Source organism: Nicotiana attenuata, unplaced genomic scaffold (assembly GCF_001879085.1).
Source record: "Nicotiana attenuata strain UT unplaced genomic scaffold, NIATTr2, whole genome shotgun sequence".
In the NCBI taxonomy this organism is placed as follows: domain Eukaryota; kingdom Viridiplantae; phylum Streptophyta; class Magnoliopsida; order Solanales; family Solanaceae; genus Nicotiana; species Nicotiana attenuata.
In genome coordinates, this window is record NW_017670334.1 from 840,659 (window position 1) to 859,544 (window position 18,886).

General features: G+C 35.4%; 1 protein-coding gene across 2 annotated transcripts; it reads right to left on the minus strand.

Moving 5' to 3' along the window:
- Positions 1-1,419: 1,419 nt before the first annotated feature.
- LOC109238014 (transcription factor TCP2-like) lies at positions 1,420-10,109 on the minus strand. 2 transcript variants are annotated; one of them, XM_019404438.1, is made up of 4 exons: positions 9,963-10,109; positions 9,074-9,137; positions 6,833-8,616; positions 1,420-1,877 (listed from the first exon to the last, which is right to left on the minus strand). In XM_019404438.1, exon 3 carries the CDS (start codon positions 8,147-8,149, stop codon positions 6,878-6,880), a length of 1,272 nt encoding a protein of 423 aa, XP_019259983.1. In that variant the 5' UTR covers positions 8,150-8,616; positions 9,074-9,137; positions 9,963-10,109; the 3' UTR covers positions 1,420-1,877; positions 6,833-6,877. The 2 variants fall into 2 exon arrangements, with proteins under 2 accessions (XP_019259983.1, XP_019259984.1); XM_019404439.1 differs by lacking the exon at positions 9,074-9,137.
- Positions 10,110-18,886: the final 8,777 nt, after the last annotated feature.

The following is an 18,886-nucleotide window of genomic DNA, read 5'->3' on the forward strand; positions in this document are numbered from 1 at the left end:
TTACCACTATAATATTACAACTTAGTAGTGTCAAGAGACTACTACAACTTGGAAAGAAATAACACTCTTTATTTTAAACACCTCACTACAATATTACTCCCACTCACTATTTATCTCACAGACTACAATCTGTGGATTACTCTCTCTACGCTCTATTGCGCTCTCTCTGATTTTTAGTGTGTCTGAAACGAGGAACGAGGGCCTCAATTTATAGCACGAAGAGTTGATAGTTTAACCAATCAAAATTGATTGTTATCTGACAACTTCAACCAATTTGCCAATTTGCATATGTTGCAAATTGGTTCTACCGCCCAATCACAAATCCATCCAATCAACATTTTTCTCTTTTTTATTTTTTTTCTTTTATTTATTTGGTTAGGTCCCACATTATTGAACTAGAGAAAAGCTTCACAGCATAATCTACAATCTCCTCAGTCTCATATTTAGCGAAGGCAAAACCTTTAGGCTTATTATTTTCCTTGTCACGAGGAATGTACAAATCAATAATGCGTCAGGCTTGAATTAAAATGTCATATAATACACCATCTCTTACTCTCTCATCCAAATTTCTAACATAAACTGTGCAATTAGGAGTCTCAGCCATTGGTAGAATTAAGCTTTGTTCTAGATTCACAAAGTCTCTGAGAATGTTAATTAGTAGAATAAAAATAGAGATGTATAAATAGGTTTTAATATATTTTAATTACCGACTTTTAGATGGTTTAATATTCAATTTACAAAGCGCTATTACTGATCACGGACGTCCAATGTATTTTGTCACGTATAATTGCATAGGACCCCTTCTCATTTGAGTTAATTTGGGAATTAGCTAGGCCAACAATTATTAAGTGAAAGAATTTTTACACGGTCACTTACAAGATAACTACAAGTGATCATCTATTAAAAGTTGTAATTAAAAAATAAGATTATCCGCTACAACGAATTAGAATACACTTAGGGGTTGTTTGGTAGGATATATTAGGGAAAATAATACATGTATTAGCTTAATTTGATATTATTAATCCCTTATTTGGTAGCGCTTTTTAACCTATGTATAACTAATACTTGTAAGTTGTATTAATTATACACCATATTCACTACTATTCTTATATTAGTTATTAGTTAATATAACTAATACTTGTAAGTTGTATTAACTAATACTGCCTTTTCAAAACTTTTAGTACAACAAAACAAACAGTCGATAAGAAACAATCCCAGCATGACTTATACACCCTATTCATTGTTATTCTTATACACTCTAGCAAATGATCCCTTAGAGCATAAAAGTTCTTCACATTAAACTAAAGGCTTTTTGAGACTTTCAACACAAATAAAGATGCATCATAGAATCAACCAAAATGAATCGGGGGCTGCTAGCTAGAAATTATCTACAACAGCGAACAATAAAATACGGGGCAGTTCAAGTTGGCAAAATCCAGCATCTCATGTTGAAAATGATGTCCTTCTGAAGCAATGTTATGCACAATTCAGTGCATACTCTTAATTAAAAGAAGGTAAAAAGAACTCCAAATCAACAACAAAATCACGTCTCACAAGAAATACACAACTTGGCAAGCATACATCCCCTGAGTTTCAAACCTGTGCACCAACTGCTGTCAGGGTAACAACAACAACAAACCCAATGAAGTGGGGTCTGAAGAAGGTAGCGTGTACGCAAACCTTAACCTTGTCCATACCCTTGGAAGGCAAAGAGGCTTTTTCCGATAGACCCTCAGCTAAAGACAAGATAAAAAAAAAAAAAAAAATAGTACTCAAAATGAATAACACAGAATGTGGATTTAAGAAGCATAGTAAGCTTGTGGCAGAGAAAAACAAGCTCCCTTTGGGACTTAGTTGTTGCTTCCATCTTCAATTGTCTGTATCAATTATGAGTAACAAAAGCCAATCAGGTGCGGAGCAATAGTTTCAAGATAACAGTAAAAATGCTTTTGAGAAAGTAAAGGGAAAGTATAAACCAAGCCTACACTTATTCAATATGAATTATGAGAACGATAATTCACATAAAATTGGACATTGAGTAACCACTTTGACCTGTAAATATTTGACATACAAGTCTTAGTAAAGTATCTCCAACTCTAGATATAGCCTACTATTACACAGACCATGATACACAAATAAAAATGTTACCATATGATAGAATAGTTATGCTGATACAGTACATGAAAAACTAGGCTAATGTAAACAATCAACTCTAGAAAATCCCTGGTTAGAGTTACTAGGCAAAAAGTGAGTCCAACAGGCTGTGTGCACTAATATGTTGTGCATCTTCTTTTATCTTTAAGGTTGCATAAGAATAAAAACTTAGGGTTGTCAAATTATAATGGAAGAATGATGTTGGGCGTGTGAACAAAGTGTTACATGGAAAGTAGAAAGAAAAATGATCTTCTAATAAGGAGTTGGATACTCTTAATAGTGTTAGGCTTTTTGGGGAAAATCGTGCGGGCTTGGCCCAAAGCGGACAATATCACACCATGTTAAGAGTATCTTTAGGCCGATTTAGCCCAACATCTATATCAGGGCCAATGGTTTGACGGAAAGAGTATGGAGATGGTAGAGCGACGGCGTAGGGCATGACTTTGTGTCTTTCCCCCGTCTACAGGCTGGTTTACTACCTTTGCTCATAGCTTCAAAGACGCATACACAATCTCTCCGAAACGCTTTGATAACCATAAGCTCAGATTATATGGGTAGCACATGGGTCAAGTGGAACTTAGTTCAAGGGGATATTGTTGGGTATGTGAACAAAGTCCCACGTGAAAAGTAGAAAAGAAAAATGATCTACTTATAAGGAGTTGGATACTCTTAATGGTGTAAGGCCTTTGAAATAAATCGTGCGCACTTGGCCCAAAACGAACAATATCACACCATGTTAAGCATATTTTTGGGTCATTTTAGCCCAACAAAATAAGTCAATAATATATATATATATATATATATATATATATATATATAGGGTGAAGAAGAAAAGGATTAGAAGGGAAAATCTCGATGATTAAGCATAAACAATGATGATGCCACAAATCAAGAGAATCAGGGATTTAGTCTTTTGCAGGTTAACGAGAAGCTGAAGAACAAATTGAGTAAAAGCTCGGGCTAGAATGGTATTTTGGATTAAAACAACGAAACCAGAAAGAAGAAAGGAAAAGAAAAGGGTACTTGTTTCTTACTATTTTTATTGATAAGGAGATATTTGATACTAAATATGGTGCTTGAGGTTTTAGTTTGCTAATCTAGAAATGAGCTTGTTTTAACGGAGCTACAGTATCTCGAATCAGTGCAGTCTTAACTCAAGTTAGTAATGGAACATGCAATGTAAGCATAGCTAGCTAAAATCTAGCTTGCACCAAATTCTGCAACTTATTAATATGTAAACATATTGAATGTGAATATTTTACTCAGAGATCAATTATTTACATGTAAACAAAGTAAAATTGGTTATATTAGTTACAAACAATTGTCTCCATGTTCTAAATAAACTTAAGCAACACGTAATGCTTCGAATTGGTATGTTCTTCAAATGAGGATAAACTCCTCTATTTATAGCAAGAGACTTCAAGCTTGCTGTGGCGGAGATGATGCCACGATAAATATCATGGCAAAATTATTCAACCACACATTTAAACTTGGTCACCAAGTTTAGTTATCTGTCAATCGCATTTTTTTTTTTATAGGCTTATGCTTATAGTAGGAAGGACCCCACTAAAACTAAAAGAAATGACCATATTACAAATATCCACCTTGATCTAATTTTTTTTAATATAGCAAAATTTGCTGCACTTCTTTAAAAGTTCTTACGGGCTAAATCCTAACGAATTGGTACAAGCTAAGAGCCGGACTAATAGAGTTACTTTCATCCTAACAAATTTGATTGTACTTTATATAGCTACTACAAATTAAAACTCATTTGAGAAATTTAAAATAATACCTAATTTCACTTTTTGTTGTTGTAACAGCAAATTCCTCATCCATTATTTCTTTTCAGCTCTGATACTAATTTATTAGAATTTAGCCTATAAGGGCTTTTGCATAAAGGTGCAACAAATTTTAATTTATTTGCTAAATTTAGGCCAAGTTTAAGACTTGTAATACGGTCATTTCTTTTGGCTTTAGTAGGGTCTGAGGCGGAGCAGAATTTCAAGCTTATGGGTTCAGAATTCTAATCTTTTCAAGTTATTGGGTTCTAAATTACTTTGTACATATTTTTAAAAAAATATTGACACAAATACGTACATGATATGAACCAAAGCTACTGAGCTCGGCCGAACTCGTAGCTGACACTATGGCTCTGCCTCTGAGTAGGGTCTATTCCACTATATAGGCATAAGTCTATCTTTTCACCCAAGAGAAAAACTTGACCATCAGGTAATTAAACTTAGGAACCAATTTTGAAATATGTGGTTGGATAATTTTGTCATGATATTTTCCATGACATCTTCTTTCCTGTAGCAAACTTGAGGCCAAGGGTCTCTTGCTATAAATAGAAGAGTTTCTCATTATTTGAAGAACACACCAATTCATAAATAGCAAGAAGTATTACAAAAGTGGCATCTTATGCACTATTTTGTAATAGAGAATATGTTCTTGTTTTACTTGTGTGAATTCCTTTGTAAGTGTTTTCATGGGATTATTTTCTTATGGTATTTCAGATTAATTGAAATATTTATTCTAATTTTATACCTTTTTTTGTATTCTTGTTGATATAGTAAATTTACTCCTTTCTACTTATGAATGTATGTCATATTAATTGAACTACGTTAAATTTATGCTTTCTATATCTGCTTTAATTTTCATCATTATTAACTTGCATTAACTTTGTTATTGTTGTTATAATGTTGCTTTGCTAAACTCCGCATTACCCGATCGGGATCCCGATCCTAACACAACATAAACATATACACTGAGGCCTGAGCATCTTGATTATTCTCATGCCTTACTCAATGGAGTTGCCTAGCAAACTGGTCAGAAATCTGCAATTATACATAAATAGCAAAAACAGTCTTTGAATGGGAATAAGATCAATCACACAACAACAAAAATTCCCTGTTCGATGCCTTCCTTAAACTCATGTAGAGTCAAACTACGTCACATAAATTAAAACGGAGGGAGTATAATATTTTCCTAGTTAGCTAGACCTCTTTTGTGGATAATTAGCTATATATATCTATCCTCCTTCCTTTCCATTTAATCTCACCCTTATATTTTCCATCCTTCATAAAAGAAAAATAAGCAAATATGGAGAAACCATTTTTGACTCAATAATGCAAACTATATTTTATAAGATACATGCAATTGTATGTTGTAATAAAACCATCTAAAAGTTTCATTTTTAAGCAAAATTTAATTGGAAATTTTACGAGGCAAATTTCAGTTTTACTGTTAAGTAGCAACAACATCACTACTACTGTTTCCTTACCCAAGTTATATTTTCTCTATGTTTATGATATCTAAATAAAATACTAATTACTATCCAATCTTCAGAGCTAATACATAAAAACAGCTCTTACCAGCCAGTCATTAATGGTTTTAAATTCGATGTATAATAAGTTCATCCATTTGCATTCTTTACTTAATATCATACTTATCTATGTTAGAATCAGGGGCGGATTTAGGGGGCTGAAGGGGTTCCCGAACCCATACATTGTATATATATAAGGCAAAATCTGTTTTTCATCTATATATATATATTATGTTTTGAATCCCCTTGACATAGCCCAAAAGCATAGCTTAGTCGTCAAGGGTGTTCAAAACCTTACTGAGGTCATTGGTTCAATTTTCACGCAATCTCTTTTAATTTGTTAACTTGTTTTTTCTTTTTTGAACCCCTTAGTGAAATTTTTTTCTCTGCCACTTATTAGAATTTGAACTTGTAAAGTGTATCTAGCCTACACATTACTTGTTGCTGACACAATTTATGTAAAGATTCTCTTTGTTTGACAAGTGGAGTTTGTAATCCAAAATTCCAAACTTTTAATTTACAAATTCCACTTATCAAACATAGAAACATAAATAAATCTCTCACAAATCACAAGAAGTTGTGTGTGACAAAAAGTAAAAAAACTTCTTGAGCTAGTCATCTATTATAATCTTGCCTGCACTTTAACACAAAATATAGGGCTAATAGGGTCTTAGGTTTTACTTGACCTAGCTAAGCAAGAACTCAAAATCCAAAGCCCCTAACCCTAATACAAATGCTCTGATCAAAGCAAGACAAAGAGCGCCGTTGAAACTGACAAGTGTTGGCCTTGGTTATGGGCGTTTAAATGTTTACTGACATCTTTGTGGGACACTAACTAAACAAAGACAAAAATAAATATGGATTTAAAAAGAAGCAGCATCTCTAGTCTATACCCTAATACCCCACCATTGTTAAAGTTCCCTTCATTCCAGCTATTAACACCTGTCACAGACATGCTAAGCAAGAAGGAAACCACATTCAACATAACAAACAAAGAGACAACTCAGCCGATCCCTAAAAGCAAAAATCACATCTCCCAATAGTCTTCTTACTATCTTTTTATCAAACCAAGAAATCTAATAAAGACATTTCATAGTACTAAAACACATTATTCTAAAAAGGAAATACCCCCAAGATACAAAAAATTTATTAAAAATAGGATAGTACGATGCACTAAGCTGTTGTTATGCACAGAGTCCGAGAAAGATGGAACTATAAGTGTTTATTATACGTAGTCTTATCCTATATTTTTACGAGAAGTTATTCTAAAGTTCTATTCAAAGAAAAAATATTCAATTCAGAAAAATGGAGTCTTTTTTTGGAAAGGTAAATAGTGTTCAAGAACCGAATATTTACCTTAGATGAAGATGGGGCAGAAAAGGCACTAGCTTTTTAATGAAGTTAGTTCTTTCCTTTTCCTTTCTGATCTGAATGGTCATAGCCATTGCCATAGAAGAGCTGTAAAGGGGCATCATATAAAGCAGCAGCATTAGGAGCAGCAGTTGTTGCCATTGTAGTGCCAAGAAATAAACTTTGTGATCCATCTATAGGAGAAAACCTCTGGAAGTGATGAGGCAAAATAGATGGTGAAGTAGAAGAAGAATTGGACTGAAGGGTCCCCCTAGAAATGCTGAAGTTCAAATTGTACTCGTTACTTGTATTGCTCTGGCTATTGCTTCCCCCGTTGGCGGTCACAACAGGGACTAGGTTGTTGCCGCCGAAGGGGAAGTGCTGCAGCTCGGGTTGATGGTCCCCCGAAATACTAAACATTGGCGAAGACACCGCTATTAATGGCTGTAGAGGATTTCCCAAATAAACTTGACCCGAGAAACCAGTAGAGTTGTCGATTGCACGAGTAGATGATGGGCCTAATAGTCCCGAGGTAAAGTATTCCAAGGGATTAGTAGACCATTGCCTCGGGGTGTTTTGGTGGATAGGACGGGTGTTACTGTTATTGTTGTTATTGTTATTGTTGCTCATACCGCCTGCCAATAGCTCGGTGAAAGAAGAGCTATGGTGCATATTTTGGTGATGATGAGCAACAATATCAGACTCATTTTCTTTCTCCTTTTCTTTTTCCACCGCCCTTTCCTTTGCTCGTCCTCGTGCCCTAATCCGACTTTCAGACCGAGAAAGTGACAATCCAGAACCTTTGCTGGTCTCAGAATTGCTACTACAAGGTTGTTGTTGTTGTTGTTGTTGTTGCTGGTTGTCATTCGGGTCATCATCATCCATTTCAACATCAGCTGAATCAAAACCTGGTTCGACCCCAGCACTAGACCTTTTCTCATCGCTGAGCTGTTGTGCATCTGGAAACCCCTCCAAAGGAGGCAGCTCAGCAATAGAAGGAGCGGCTGCTTTCAGTAGCCACTCCACAGCCTTGCTCGGCTGATCACAGCCGAGCCGGTCTTGCAAATCATAAAACTGTATAGCTGTATTAACCGAAAGGCGAACGCGCCTATCTCTTAACCCTTTTGAAGTCCAAACCTTACTATGCCTATCTTTCCCTCCAGATGCACGAGATACTCTAACAATTCTTGATGTAGGCCACCCATAAAGTTTATCAATATCACCAAAACTACTCTTTTTAACTTCTCCTATATCATCTTCTTCATCTTGGTAGCTGATTCTTGGAAATTTACAGTCTTGAGTTTGAATCTCCTCAATCTCCATGCTACAACTTTCATGCCTTTTCTCAAACAATTTTTCCAAGATAAAGAAAACCTCACCTCACAAAAGTAGTTTCTTGAGAATAAGTAGTACTATAGGGTTTTTTTTTTTTTTTTTTTTTTTATATGTGTGGATTTGGGATTTTAGGGTTTAGAAATGAAGAAAAAAGAGAAAAAGGTGTAAGGGGGTGCAAGTTGGGGGGACTGTATATAGACGTGGGTTTTGGATGTCCTTTGCATTGATCATGATTACAACAGTACTTTGGCTTTTATAATAAGTAAAATGAATATATACACAATTAAAGAGAAAGGAAATAATAATACTCCTATGTGTTTTGTGTAAAAAGGGGTTTTTTGCGGTTTCATATATCACGTTCAGCTACAGATAGTGCTTCTTTTTTTGCAGGCTTTCGAAACAAAGGACTGTGTATTTGTTCAGAACTCTTCTCAGCTCCACAGCTCTGTGTTATACTGTAGAAAAACAGTCAAAACCATAGCCACAAAAATCAGTAAGTCCCCCAAAAATACAAAATTTAAAGAGAATAGGGACACTGCTTTTATCTTTACAATATTCAGCTCTTAAGTCTTCAACGTCAACATAAAAAAGGGCCACCGGTCCACAAGGGACTATTGTACGCAGTCTTACCCTGTATTTCTGCAAGAGACTGTTTTCACGGCTCGACCCGTGACCTCCTGGTCACATGGCAACAACTTTACCCCAAGGCATCCTTTCAAGTCTTGAACCTCAACATATGATTATTTAACCTCCTAAGTAGACATTCAACTTATAGTATTTTTTTCCTATAGTTTTTGAATATTTAAATATTAAATTTAAAATATATTGAGTTAGTAATCAAATTGATTTTCAAAAAGTAAAATGACTAACAGAAAGATTTTTTTTTTTTTTTTTCATTTTTAAGAGACTGACCTTCATTTGAGCTAAAACAACTAGCTTTTCACAGGGCTTAGCTTTAGGACAGCTAGTTCTTGACCTAAGAAGAAGAAAGAAGACTAATTAATAAGAAGGCAGAGGGGAGAGCATTTTTAGTGTGTAATTAAAGATTTGCGTACCCTAGAAATTGCATAGGTTAATGCTATGCTCAAAAAGAGAAGATAAACCACACAAATAAAAGATCTAGAAATAAAATAAAGAATGACATATTAGCTAAAAATTAAACTATTTCCACTAGGACTTAGGTTTATAGCTATACCATTAATTAATTAGATAAATATTATTTCCACTAGGACTTAGGTTTATAGCTATACCATTAATTAATTAGCTAAAATAAATGGTCTTGTTTTCGTGTTTATGTGACTGTATGAGTGTACACAACATAACAACAACCACAACAATATAGTATTAATAACACTCATTTACCCTTTTGCTGTCTCTTGAAAAGTAGATGTAGTAAAAACAAAATGCAAATCCACAACTGTTGGATCTATGAGTGTTGTGCTCAGATCAGCCACAGGTTTCACAAAAAAATCTTACTACAGAAATGCTATTTTTTCTCTTCTTACGGGAAAAAATAAATTATCAATTCGATCGTTGTGGTCGGACTCTATTATGGATTTCGGACCACATTCTACATAGGACCCTCTTATCTCTTCCTTTTCCGAGCGATTATGAAAGAAGGAACCGAGAAGAAGGTATCAGCAACAACTGATCTTCCCTGCTTAGCTAAAATGGTAATGAAAGAAAACCAAAATTTTCCAAAAAAGAAAACACTAGAATTTTTGAGCTATAATTCACAAGAATTGCATGTGGAAAACCCAAAAAGGTGCAGTTTTGATACTTAAAAATGTGAACTTTTTACCTGAAAGATCTCAAATTGTAGCTCATGGAGACATTTTTGAAGAGAAAATGCAGAAGAAGGTGAAGACCAAGAAGAAGAAGAGGAGGTTAAGTACAAAGTTCATACAAGGTTACCCGAATTTCCTTTAACTTTGCCTTCTTATGACACAACTTTTAACGTTATGCCAAGTCCCTTTTTCCCTATCTTTAGAGGGAAAATTGAATAATTATTTTCTTCTTTTCTTTTTTAGATTTTTGAAGAGAAAATTTGGATAGTATTTATTTTTTTTATAAAAATGTGTGTGTGTAGAGAGAGAGAGAGTAGAATCAAAGCCCACATTCATGTATATACCATGCCTCGATATTTTTTTTCCTTTTTTGCTGCCTCTTTTTCCGTTTCCTTATTGGTTCTATACATTATTCCCTCCGTCCCGATCTAGCAACAACAATAACAACAAAATCAGTGGAATTCACAAGTAAGGTTTGGGAAAGGTAATTAATGTATGCGTAGACCTTAACCCTACCGTGGGGAGATAGCGAGTCTGTTTTCGAAAGACTTTCGGCTCGAGAGGAAGAATAGAAACAAGCAAATATTTTTTCGACAAGGCCAGGAAAATGATACCAACAACGTATGAACTGGAAAAAAAGAGATGGAAAAAAAAAAGCAATAGCAATAGCAATAACCAGTAACAACGTCAAGGTACTAGAAAATCGAAGCATAAGATAGTACGAAAATAACCCTAATACTAGCACTCTATGAACAACGATAAGGTACTAGCAGACGATCCCTAATAAATTCGAAACCAATCAGAAAAATACACTACGACCTATTACCCATCTACTCTAATCCTCGACCTTCATACCTTCCTATCAAGGGTCATGTCACGGTAAGCTGAAGTCACACCATGTCCTGCCTGATCACCTCTCCCCAATACATCTTAGGCCGCCCTCTACCTCTTCTCATACTCGCCAAAGCCAACCATTCACACCTCCTCACCGGGGCATCTAAACTTCTCCTTCTCACATGCCCGAACCATCTAAGCCTCACTTCTCGGATCCTCCATAGGGGCTGCACCCGTCTTCTCCTGAATATCCTCATTCCTAATCTTATCCAACCTAGTATGCCGACTCATCCATCGCCACAACCTCGTTTCAGCTACGTTCATCATATGGATATGGGGGGGAAAATCTTATGGATATGAGAGTTCTTGACTGGACAGCATTCTGCCCCATATAACATAGTCGGTCTAACCACCGCCTTGTAGAACTGGCCTTTAAGTTTTGATGGTACATTCTTATCTCTCCGTTCCCTTGAATAATTGACCCAAGATACTTGAAACTACTTGTCTTGGGGATGACTTGCAAGTCAAGCCTCACGTCTATATCCTCTCCCCTGTCTCGCCGCTGAACTTGTACTCTAAGTACTCCATCTTAGTCCTGCTCAACTTGAAACCTTTAGACACTTAGGTATGTCCCCAAGCGTCCAACTTCTCATTGACACCGATTCGCATCTCATCAATTAGTACTATATCTTCAGTGAATAACATACACCATGGCACCTCCCCTTGAATATGACGCATCAGTGCATCCATTGCCAAAACAAACAAGACCCTCCGTTCCAATTTATGTATTTGAATTTCGAGAGTCAAACGAGTTATTTTTGACTGCATATTTTATATATCTTCTCAATATTTTAAATTATTAATTATTATAATTTATATTAATTTTTACGTAATTTCCAAATATATTAGTTTTATTTCGAAAAGCTTAAAGATTTAATGTCCAAATACAAGGTCAAAATAAAGAAATTTAAATCTCGGGAAAACAAAAAAATAAATTGTGACAAATGGATGTGATTTTTATTTTTTTAAAGATGAACCAAGCCAGGAAACCAACAACCAAAAAGGCTTTAACACCCTGTAAATCCGGATTAAATGTGGATGTGTTAAATGAGTATTAATGTGATCTTTTAGACATGTGAAGCCCTATCGGGATGGGTATGGATAATGTAACACTCCGTAAATCTGAATTAGTCGTGTGCGGACGAGGACTATTAATATGATGGTTATCAATTGGATATGATAATAAGTGTACGAGGCATATCATAAGTGATTTGGGGTCCAAGGAGAGACCTAAGTCTAATCCAAGTTGAAAAATTACATGAAAGACTAAAATTCGAAATGGGTAAGCACAAGACCACACTTCGGACGAGCATATCCACATATATATAATGTGTTATGTGATGCACAACCTATCAATGAAAGTTCTTTGAGCCTAGTTTCTAACTCTTTAAATCGTTCGTCATTTGGACATTTCTACAAGAAGTTATGACCAAATTACCAAAAGTTGCGGTGGAGTGTGCGGATGCGAAGCATCCGAGGCCGCGTCCGAAAAAGGGGCTGGCAGTGAAGTGCTTCCATAGAATCAGGGTCAGCATTCGAGCTCCTGAGAACTGGGGATGCGAAGCGTCCGAGGCCGCATCCGAAATCTGGGCCTATAAACACAATTTCGGGGTCCATTTTCCCCATTTCTTTTGGACGATCTTTAGGGTTTTCCTCCACTCTCTCAAGACCTCCAACCCCTCCGATCTTCAAAGTAAGCAACCCCCATTATCTTGGTGTGAAATTCCATCATTTCTACACTAGTATTGGTGAAATCTACGCATAAAATACTTAGATCTTCAAGAGATTTCTTCAAGAACTCAAAGGAGGATTTTGCAAGATTTCTTCCAAAAAGGTAATCCTACATCCTTAGACTTACATGTATGGATTTATTAAGGGAATATGAGTATGAATAAGTATTGGAACTCTTGGTATGGTGATTGGAAGCCATAAGTTCCCCATTTAATTATATAACTATTGTAGAGATTGAAAGATGATTATTTAATGGAACTTTATTGGTTGGGTGTGGATAGATGGTCATATATGTGATGTTGGAAGTTATAAATTGGTTAATCATGATGGTGGGATAAATTATTGATGAATGGTGGTAGTTGGATGAACTAATCATATGGTGAGGAGATGTAGAGATTTATGCCTACAAGGTGTTTGATAATATGCCTAAATGACTTAAGTTATGAAATTTGTTACTAATATTGGTTCCATTGGATGTTGCTATTGTAGATTGAAGGTTCTTAGTGTTGTGGATCATTGTAGTATCACTAAGGGGCGAAATTGAGGTATGTGAGGCTAACTCTCTTTATGTTTGGGAATGTCTATGATTCTCCTTACGTCATATCCATTATGACTATTGGTAGTTTCCTCAGAAAGTAAATTATGCCTTAGTTCCATGAATAGTTGTAGAACTTCTATTCTCTAGCTTCGTAACTCATTCATGACTTTCATTCTAAACGTTGTGAAATCTGCATAATCAATATAGACTTGGGTTTGATGCCCATGAGTCTCAGTCTAGATTACTCAGCATGTCATAAACAGTTGAAGTTTCAATTTCATAATCAGTTCATGAATACATGTCTCAGTCTAGCTCTATTCAGCATTCAAGTATCATGTAACTCAGTATTTCAGTATTTCAGCATCATGCATTTCAGTATGATTCTCAATTCCTGAATGTTGAACACCTGTATTTGGGCCTGAGCTGTAGTTTATATGTTGTATGCATACTTGGGTCTGAGGCCGTAGTTTATGCTTCATACATGTTTGGGCCCGAGGCCGTAGTTTATGCTTTATGCATTTTTGGGCCTGAGGTCGTAGCTTGTGCACATATATGTTGGGCTCGAGGCCGTAGCTTATTCAGATAAACAAGTTGTTCATCATTCAGAAGAGGGAGTATTCATATCCTACTTCATTTGTTCAGTTCAATTATTAGTTATCATTTCAGTAACCAGTTATCAGTTATCAGTTATCAATTATCATTTCAGTTTCAGTTTCAATAGTCATCATTTCAGTTACCAATTATCAATTCTCAGTTATCAGCTTAGTTTCAGTTTCAGCATTTATAATTCTTTCTTTCACTTGCTTTACATACCAGTGCAATTAAAATATACTGCCGTCCCTTTTGCCCGGGGGCCTGCATCTCACGATGCAGGTAATGATTTACAGATTGACGATGCAGAGTGCTAAGGTTCTCGTACCAGCTATTTGGTGATCCCCAGTTCTTTCGGGGCATTATCATTACCTTACAGTCTTCAGTATTTTCAGACAGTCAGTAGTTTTCAGTACTTCATTAGAGGCTTCATAGACTAGAGTAACAGTTAGACCGAGTCACAGGCATTTAAGGTTAAGCAATGTTGCTACATATATATATATTCAGGCCTATATTAGTGTTTCCGCATTTGATTTATATCATTTAGACTTTCAGTATATCAGCATGTGTTAGTTTATCTTCTGCATTCAATATGTTATGATATCACATGTTGATTCAGCCAGCCAGTTGGTTCGCTCGGTCACATGTAGTCAGGCACCGAGTGCCGTGTTACGTCCAGGGCCAGGTTCGGGGCGTGACAAAGGCAAACCAAATAAAAAAAATAATTCAGTTCGGTTTGGTTTTTTTGGTTTAATCCGAATAATGTACACCCCTAGCTACTGCTGATTAGGTTGTGGATTAGGTGATAACTGCCTCTTCTCTTTATTATTATTATTATTATTATTATTATTATTATTGGTAATTGTTATCCTTCTGATAACTGAAAAACATATCTAACCTTCAATTAGTTGATATATGTGTTTTCGGTCTCTTTATGTAGGAAGTATGCTATAGTTGGACTATTTTTAAATCTATACTACCGTCAAATATAGAGTAATAGTACAAGCTTAGCATAATACATGAGTAATTAAATTGTGGAAAAGTTAACAATTATGGTGAATTTGTGAATATTATTCAAGCAAAGCGATCAAAAGGGCACAATTCAATTATTTGATGATTAAATATGCAGTGCTTAGTCAGATATCAAAAGGACTCGATCAAAATTACCGATAACTGACGGACCAAAAGTGCTATTAACTATTTTGAACGATCTAAATTATCTATATATACCCCTATACAAAATAGAAAACAAACTATTATGGCCAAATAGAGGATTTAATGCTAATTGTCTTGTTTATAATAACCTCTGACGTGAATATTAGGCCTATCAATAGCAATGTACTCTTTTTATGTACAAAGCATTACTGTCAAAATTAAAGTTTATTTCATATAACTTATCTACGTTGAAGTTCAATTAAACTCCATTTAAGGATGCACTAGCTGTTGAAGATGAAGATTAGACCTATTACAAATTACTAGCAACTAACTCTATTGTACGTACACTTGCGCCGTTGTCGAAATTAAATTGCGCTTCATAATTTTCTATATTAAAATTAATTGCACTTAGTTTCTGACGCCCTTGCTTTTCTTCAATTTGGTTTAAAGAATAGACCGAATGAAAGAGAACAGAAAGAAAGAATGAGTTATGTAGGATGCGTTAATTAAAGGAGTTAATTTGTTGTATTGGGTAAATTTTGCAGTTTACACGTGGAGTTCTCTCGAGCAGACATGTGACAGTGATGACAAGGTGGAGATGAGTCAGCGGATAACTAATGTATCGGATACAATCATGAGATCAGTATTGTGTGGACTTCGAGAACATAAGGATCGGCGAAGAGATTTTCAAAGTAAGGTACCGGTTGGAATGAGCACCATTGAAGGAGCAATCGTTATAGAATAGCATTTATTCCCAACGTCACGCAACCATCAAGAGAGATTTTTATTCATCTTTAAGAGGGGTAATTTTGGGATCTTGTCTCCTTCGATCTAACTATAAATAGCAACATTTGTACTTATTGTAAGGGGACGAAAGATTAGAATTACAAAGGCTATCTCTCTGCGTCTCATTTTCTTAAGTTTTACATAAGGTTGTTATCAAGGCTTTCCAGTTAATTACCCTTAGTTTCAGTTAAGGGTGTTAAACGGGTGGGCCGGGGTGGGCCGGGGTGGGCCTCTATTTTTTGGACCCGTACGGGTTACGGTCCGGGCCGGTTCCGGGTTGGTTCTTAACGGGTTTAACGGGTTCGGGTTCATCCGGGTAAAAATTGAACTGTAAGGGTTACGGGTTGAGGGGGTCGGGCCAGGCCGGGTTTAATGTATTTTTAATTTTTTTTTTTTTTGGAATTTTGTATAACTATTATAAGTTATATTAATACTTTTTATTAACTTAAAGAATACAAGGAAGATGGGAAAAATTGCACTTATAAATTGCAAGTACTACATTTATTTTAAAATTCAAAATTAAAGTTTGCATTTAAAAAGTAAATTAACAAAAAAATAGTAAAACTAAATTTTCATGCATAATAAATTAATAATACTTCAAATTAATCTAACAAACTAAAACATTAAGCATAAATAGATCTAATAATTTTAAAATAACACAAATTGTCGAAAAATCATAAATACGAATTTCCGGAGGACGCTCAAGACAGTACTTTATATGCCTCCTTAAACTGCCTGTGCCACACTCTGAACGAAATTTTAAGACTTGACCATAGTTCTTGCACTTTAGTTTCTGACCTTCTTCATTTTCTTCAACCACCTCAAAGTGTTGCCAAACATATGAGCGCACTCTAGAAGTACGAGGCATAATTTAACTTGAGATTTGAGAATTGAGAATTTGAGATTGAGACCTGGAGTCTTGCAAATTAGAGAATGAGAGAAATTGAGATTGAGAAATGAGTATTGAGTGAAGGAATGAAGAAGGGGGGGGGGGGGAGGTATTTATAGTTTTAGAGAAGGTTAGTTTTGTAAATTGAAAAAGGGTTAAAAGTTTAAAAAAAAGGGCTATTTATGCAATATTTCCGTTGGCCAACGGACCAATTCAAAGTCTGATCGTTGCCAACGGTCAGTGGGGCCACATATTTCGAAAATTAAAAAAAAACAAAAAAAAATTTTGGCCGTTGAACCGGGCCGGTCCGGGCCGGTTAACCCGGTAAGGGTTACTGTTCACTGGACCGGGTTCAACCGGGCCGGTTACCCGTTTTCACTAACCTAAACGGACCAACCCCCTCTACCCCCCTACCCAGCCCAGCCCAGCCCCCTCTAACCGGTCCGGGCCGGTTCCGGGTTTAACCGGTCGGGGCCGGTCCGGAATCGGGCTGACCCGGCCCGTTTAACACCCTTAGTTTCAGTGGGATCAATCTAAATTTCAGGCTTGTTCTTTCCTAATTATTTTTGTTTTGTTTTCTTTATTTTTTGTTATTTTACTAATCAGATCAATTTAATTCACATGTATATAAATTACGTATATAAATTTAATTATACCTTTTTGTGAATAATTATTTATATACAAATAATGATGGTATAAATGAGTCGTACACTATTAATATATTTTAATTTGATGGAGTGAGAAAATTATGTACAATCAGAATACACAAGTTAAGCTGAATATTAAACATAAAATCTTCATAAAGGTACTCTAGCTACTAAAGCAAGATCCTCCGATTAATTCCATAACATAGGCATGACATAGAAAAAGGGTAACACTAATCAAATGTTTTTTTGTTGTGTGCTGTCAACTTGCATAATGTCCTAAGACATTTTTTATTATTCTATCAAGACATTAGAATGTTCGTAGTACAACTATATTGTAAGAGCAAAGAAATTATTCCAAATTGGAAATTAAAGTCCTTATAAAGTGGCTTCTACAGAGTGAGTGGCCAATTGTATAACGTATTTGTGGTATCCATTGTAAATAATGATGTGGCTACCTACTCAATGAAACTGACACCAAAAAAGAAAAACTCAACAAATACATACAATTCACATATAAAAACACACTATAAAATCTTAAATGTGTCACTATTACCCATAGTGACGAAACAGTGTGCATTTTTATTTTTTATTTAGTTTTTGTTAGAAAAAAATTCATAGAGCATTGTTTCTTTAGCAGTATAGGAGATCCTCACATACCCAGAGGCGGATCTATGTATAGAGAAAAGGGCTTATCGGATCCCGTTAACCTAAGCAAAAATTCTCTCTCTCTCTCTCTTTTTCTCTCTCTCTCTCTATATAACCAGAAAATAAGAACTTTGGTAAAAACTTATTTTAGAAGTACTCGGGCTACTAATAATCAAATAAAATGAATATCTTAGCAATAAAAACAATAAAAATGGTAAAGCAATCGGTTTTCAGCAAAGTAAATAAATATATTCCAATAGTGATCAGAACGTGTCCATACAGATAACATTTCTTTCCCTTATCTAGTGATCTCCAAGTACAACATTTCTTCCCTTTTATGACTAAATAATTACGTCTCATTAATGACATTAATAAGACGTTATAATTGGCAATCGTAACTGTTCAGGAATATTCTGCAACGTCTATGATCATTCATGCGCATTAATTGACGATCCATGAATCTTCCTCATTTTCTATCTTAATTCATTATATCGGTGTCTCTTCATATAGCAATTCATATTCGAGCGACCATACCCCTTTTATCTCAGGGGTGATTTACTCGTACCTATTATGACTCGTGTCTCTTTTAATGCATCTCCCCAGCTATCGCTTTCTTAGTGATCCATGTGTCTTATCACATCAGCCACATATATAATCCACGTGTAATATTTATTTTTTCCAATACAGATAGTCCCCCCACTTACCAATTATTCATCAATTGAATATTTGGGAAGTGGATCTCATTAAAACGGGAATTTTTGCCGCCGTTTCCCTCATATCATTATACCTTCCTCTGAACTGACGCATCGTATGTCACTTCCATTTAATGCATGTGACACGTGGTGTCTTACGATTGGTTCTGCATCTCCATAGCGCCTTTTAAGGCTTTTTTACGGCTGCATATATCACGAGTGACAGTTTTCATAATGACGTTTCCATCATTACCTTTTTGTGTTTGACGGTTGCTTTTGAGTATAAATATATCCTTTGCCTTCTCTTTCACGAAATTTTTTCCATATCTTGCTATTTAATATTTTCTACTTCTTCTTACAACTATGTCTT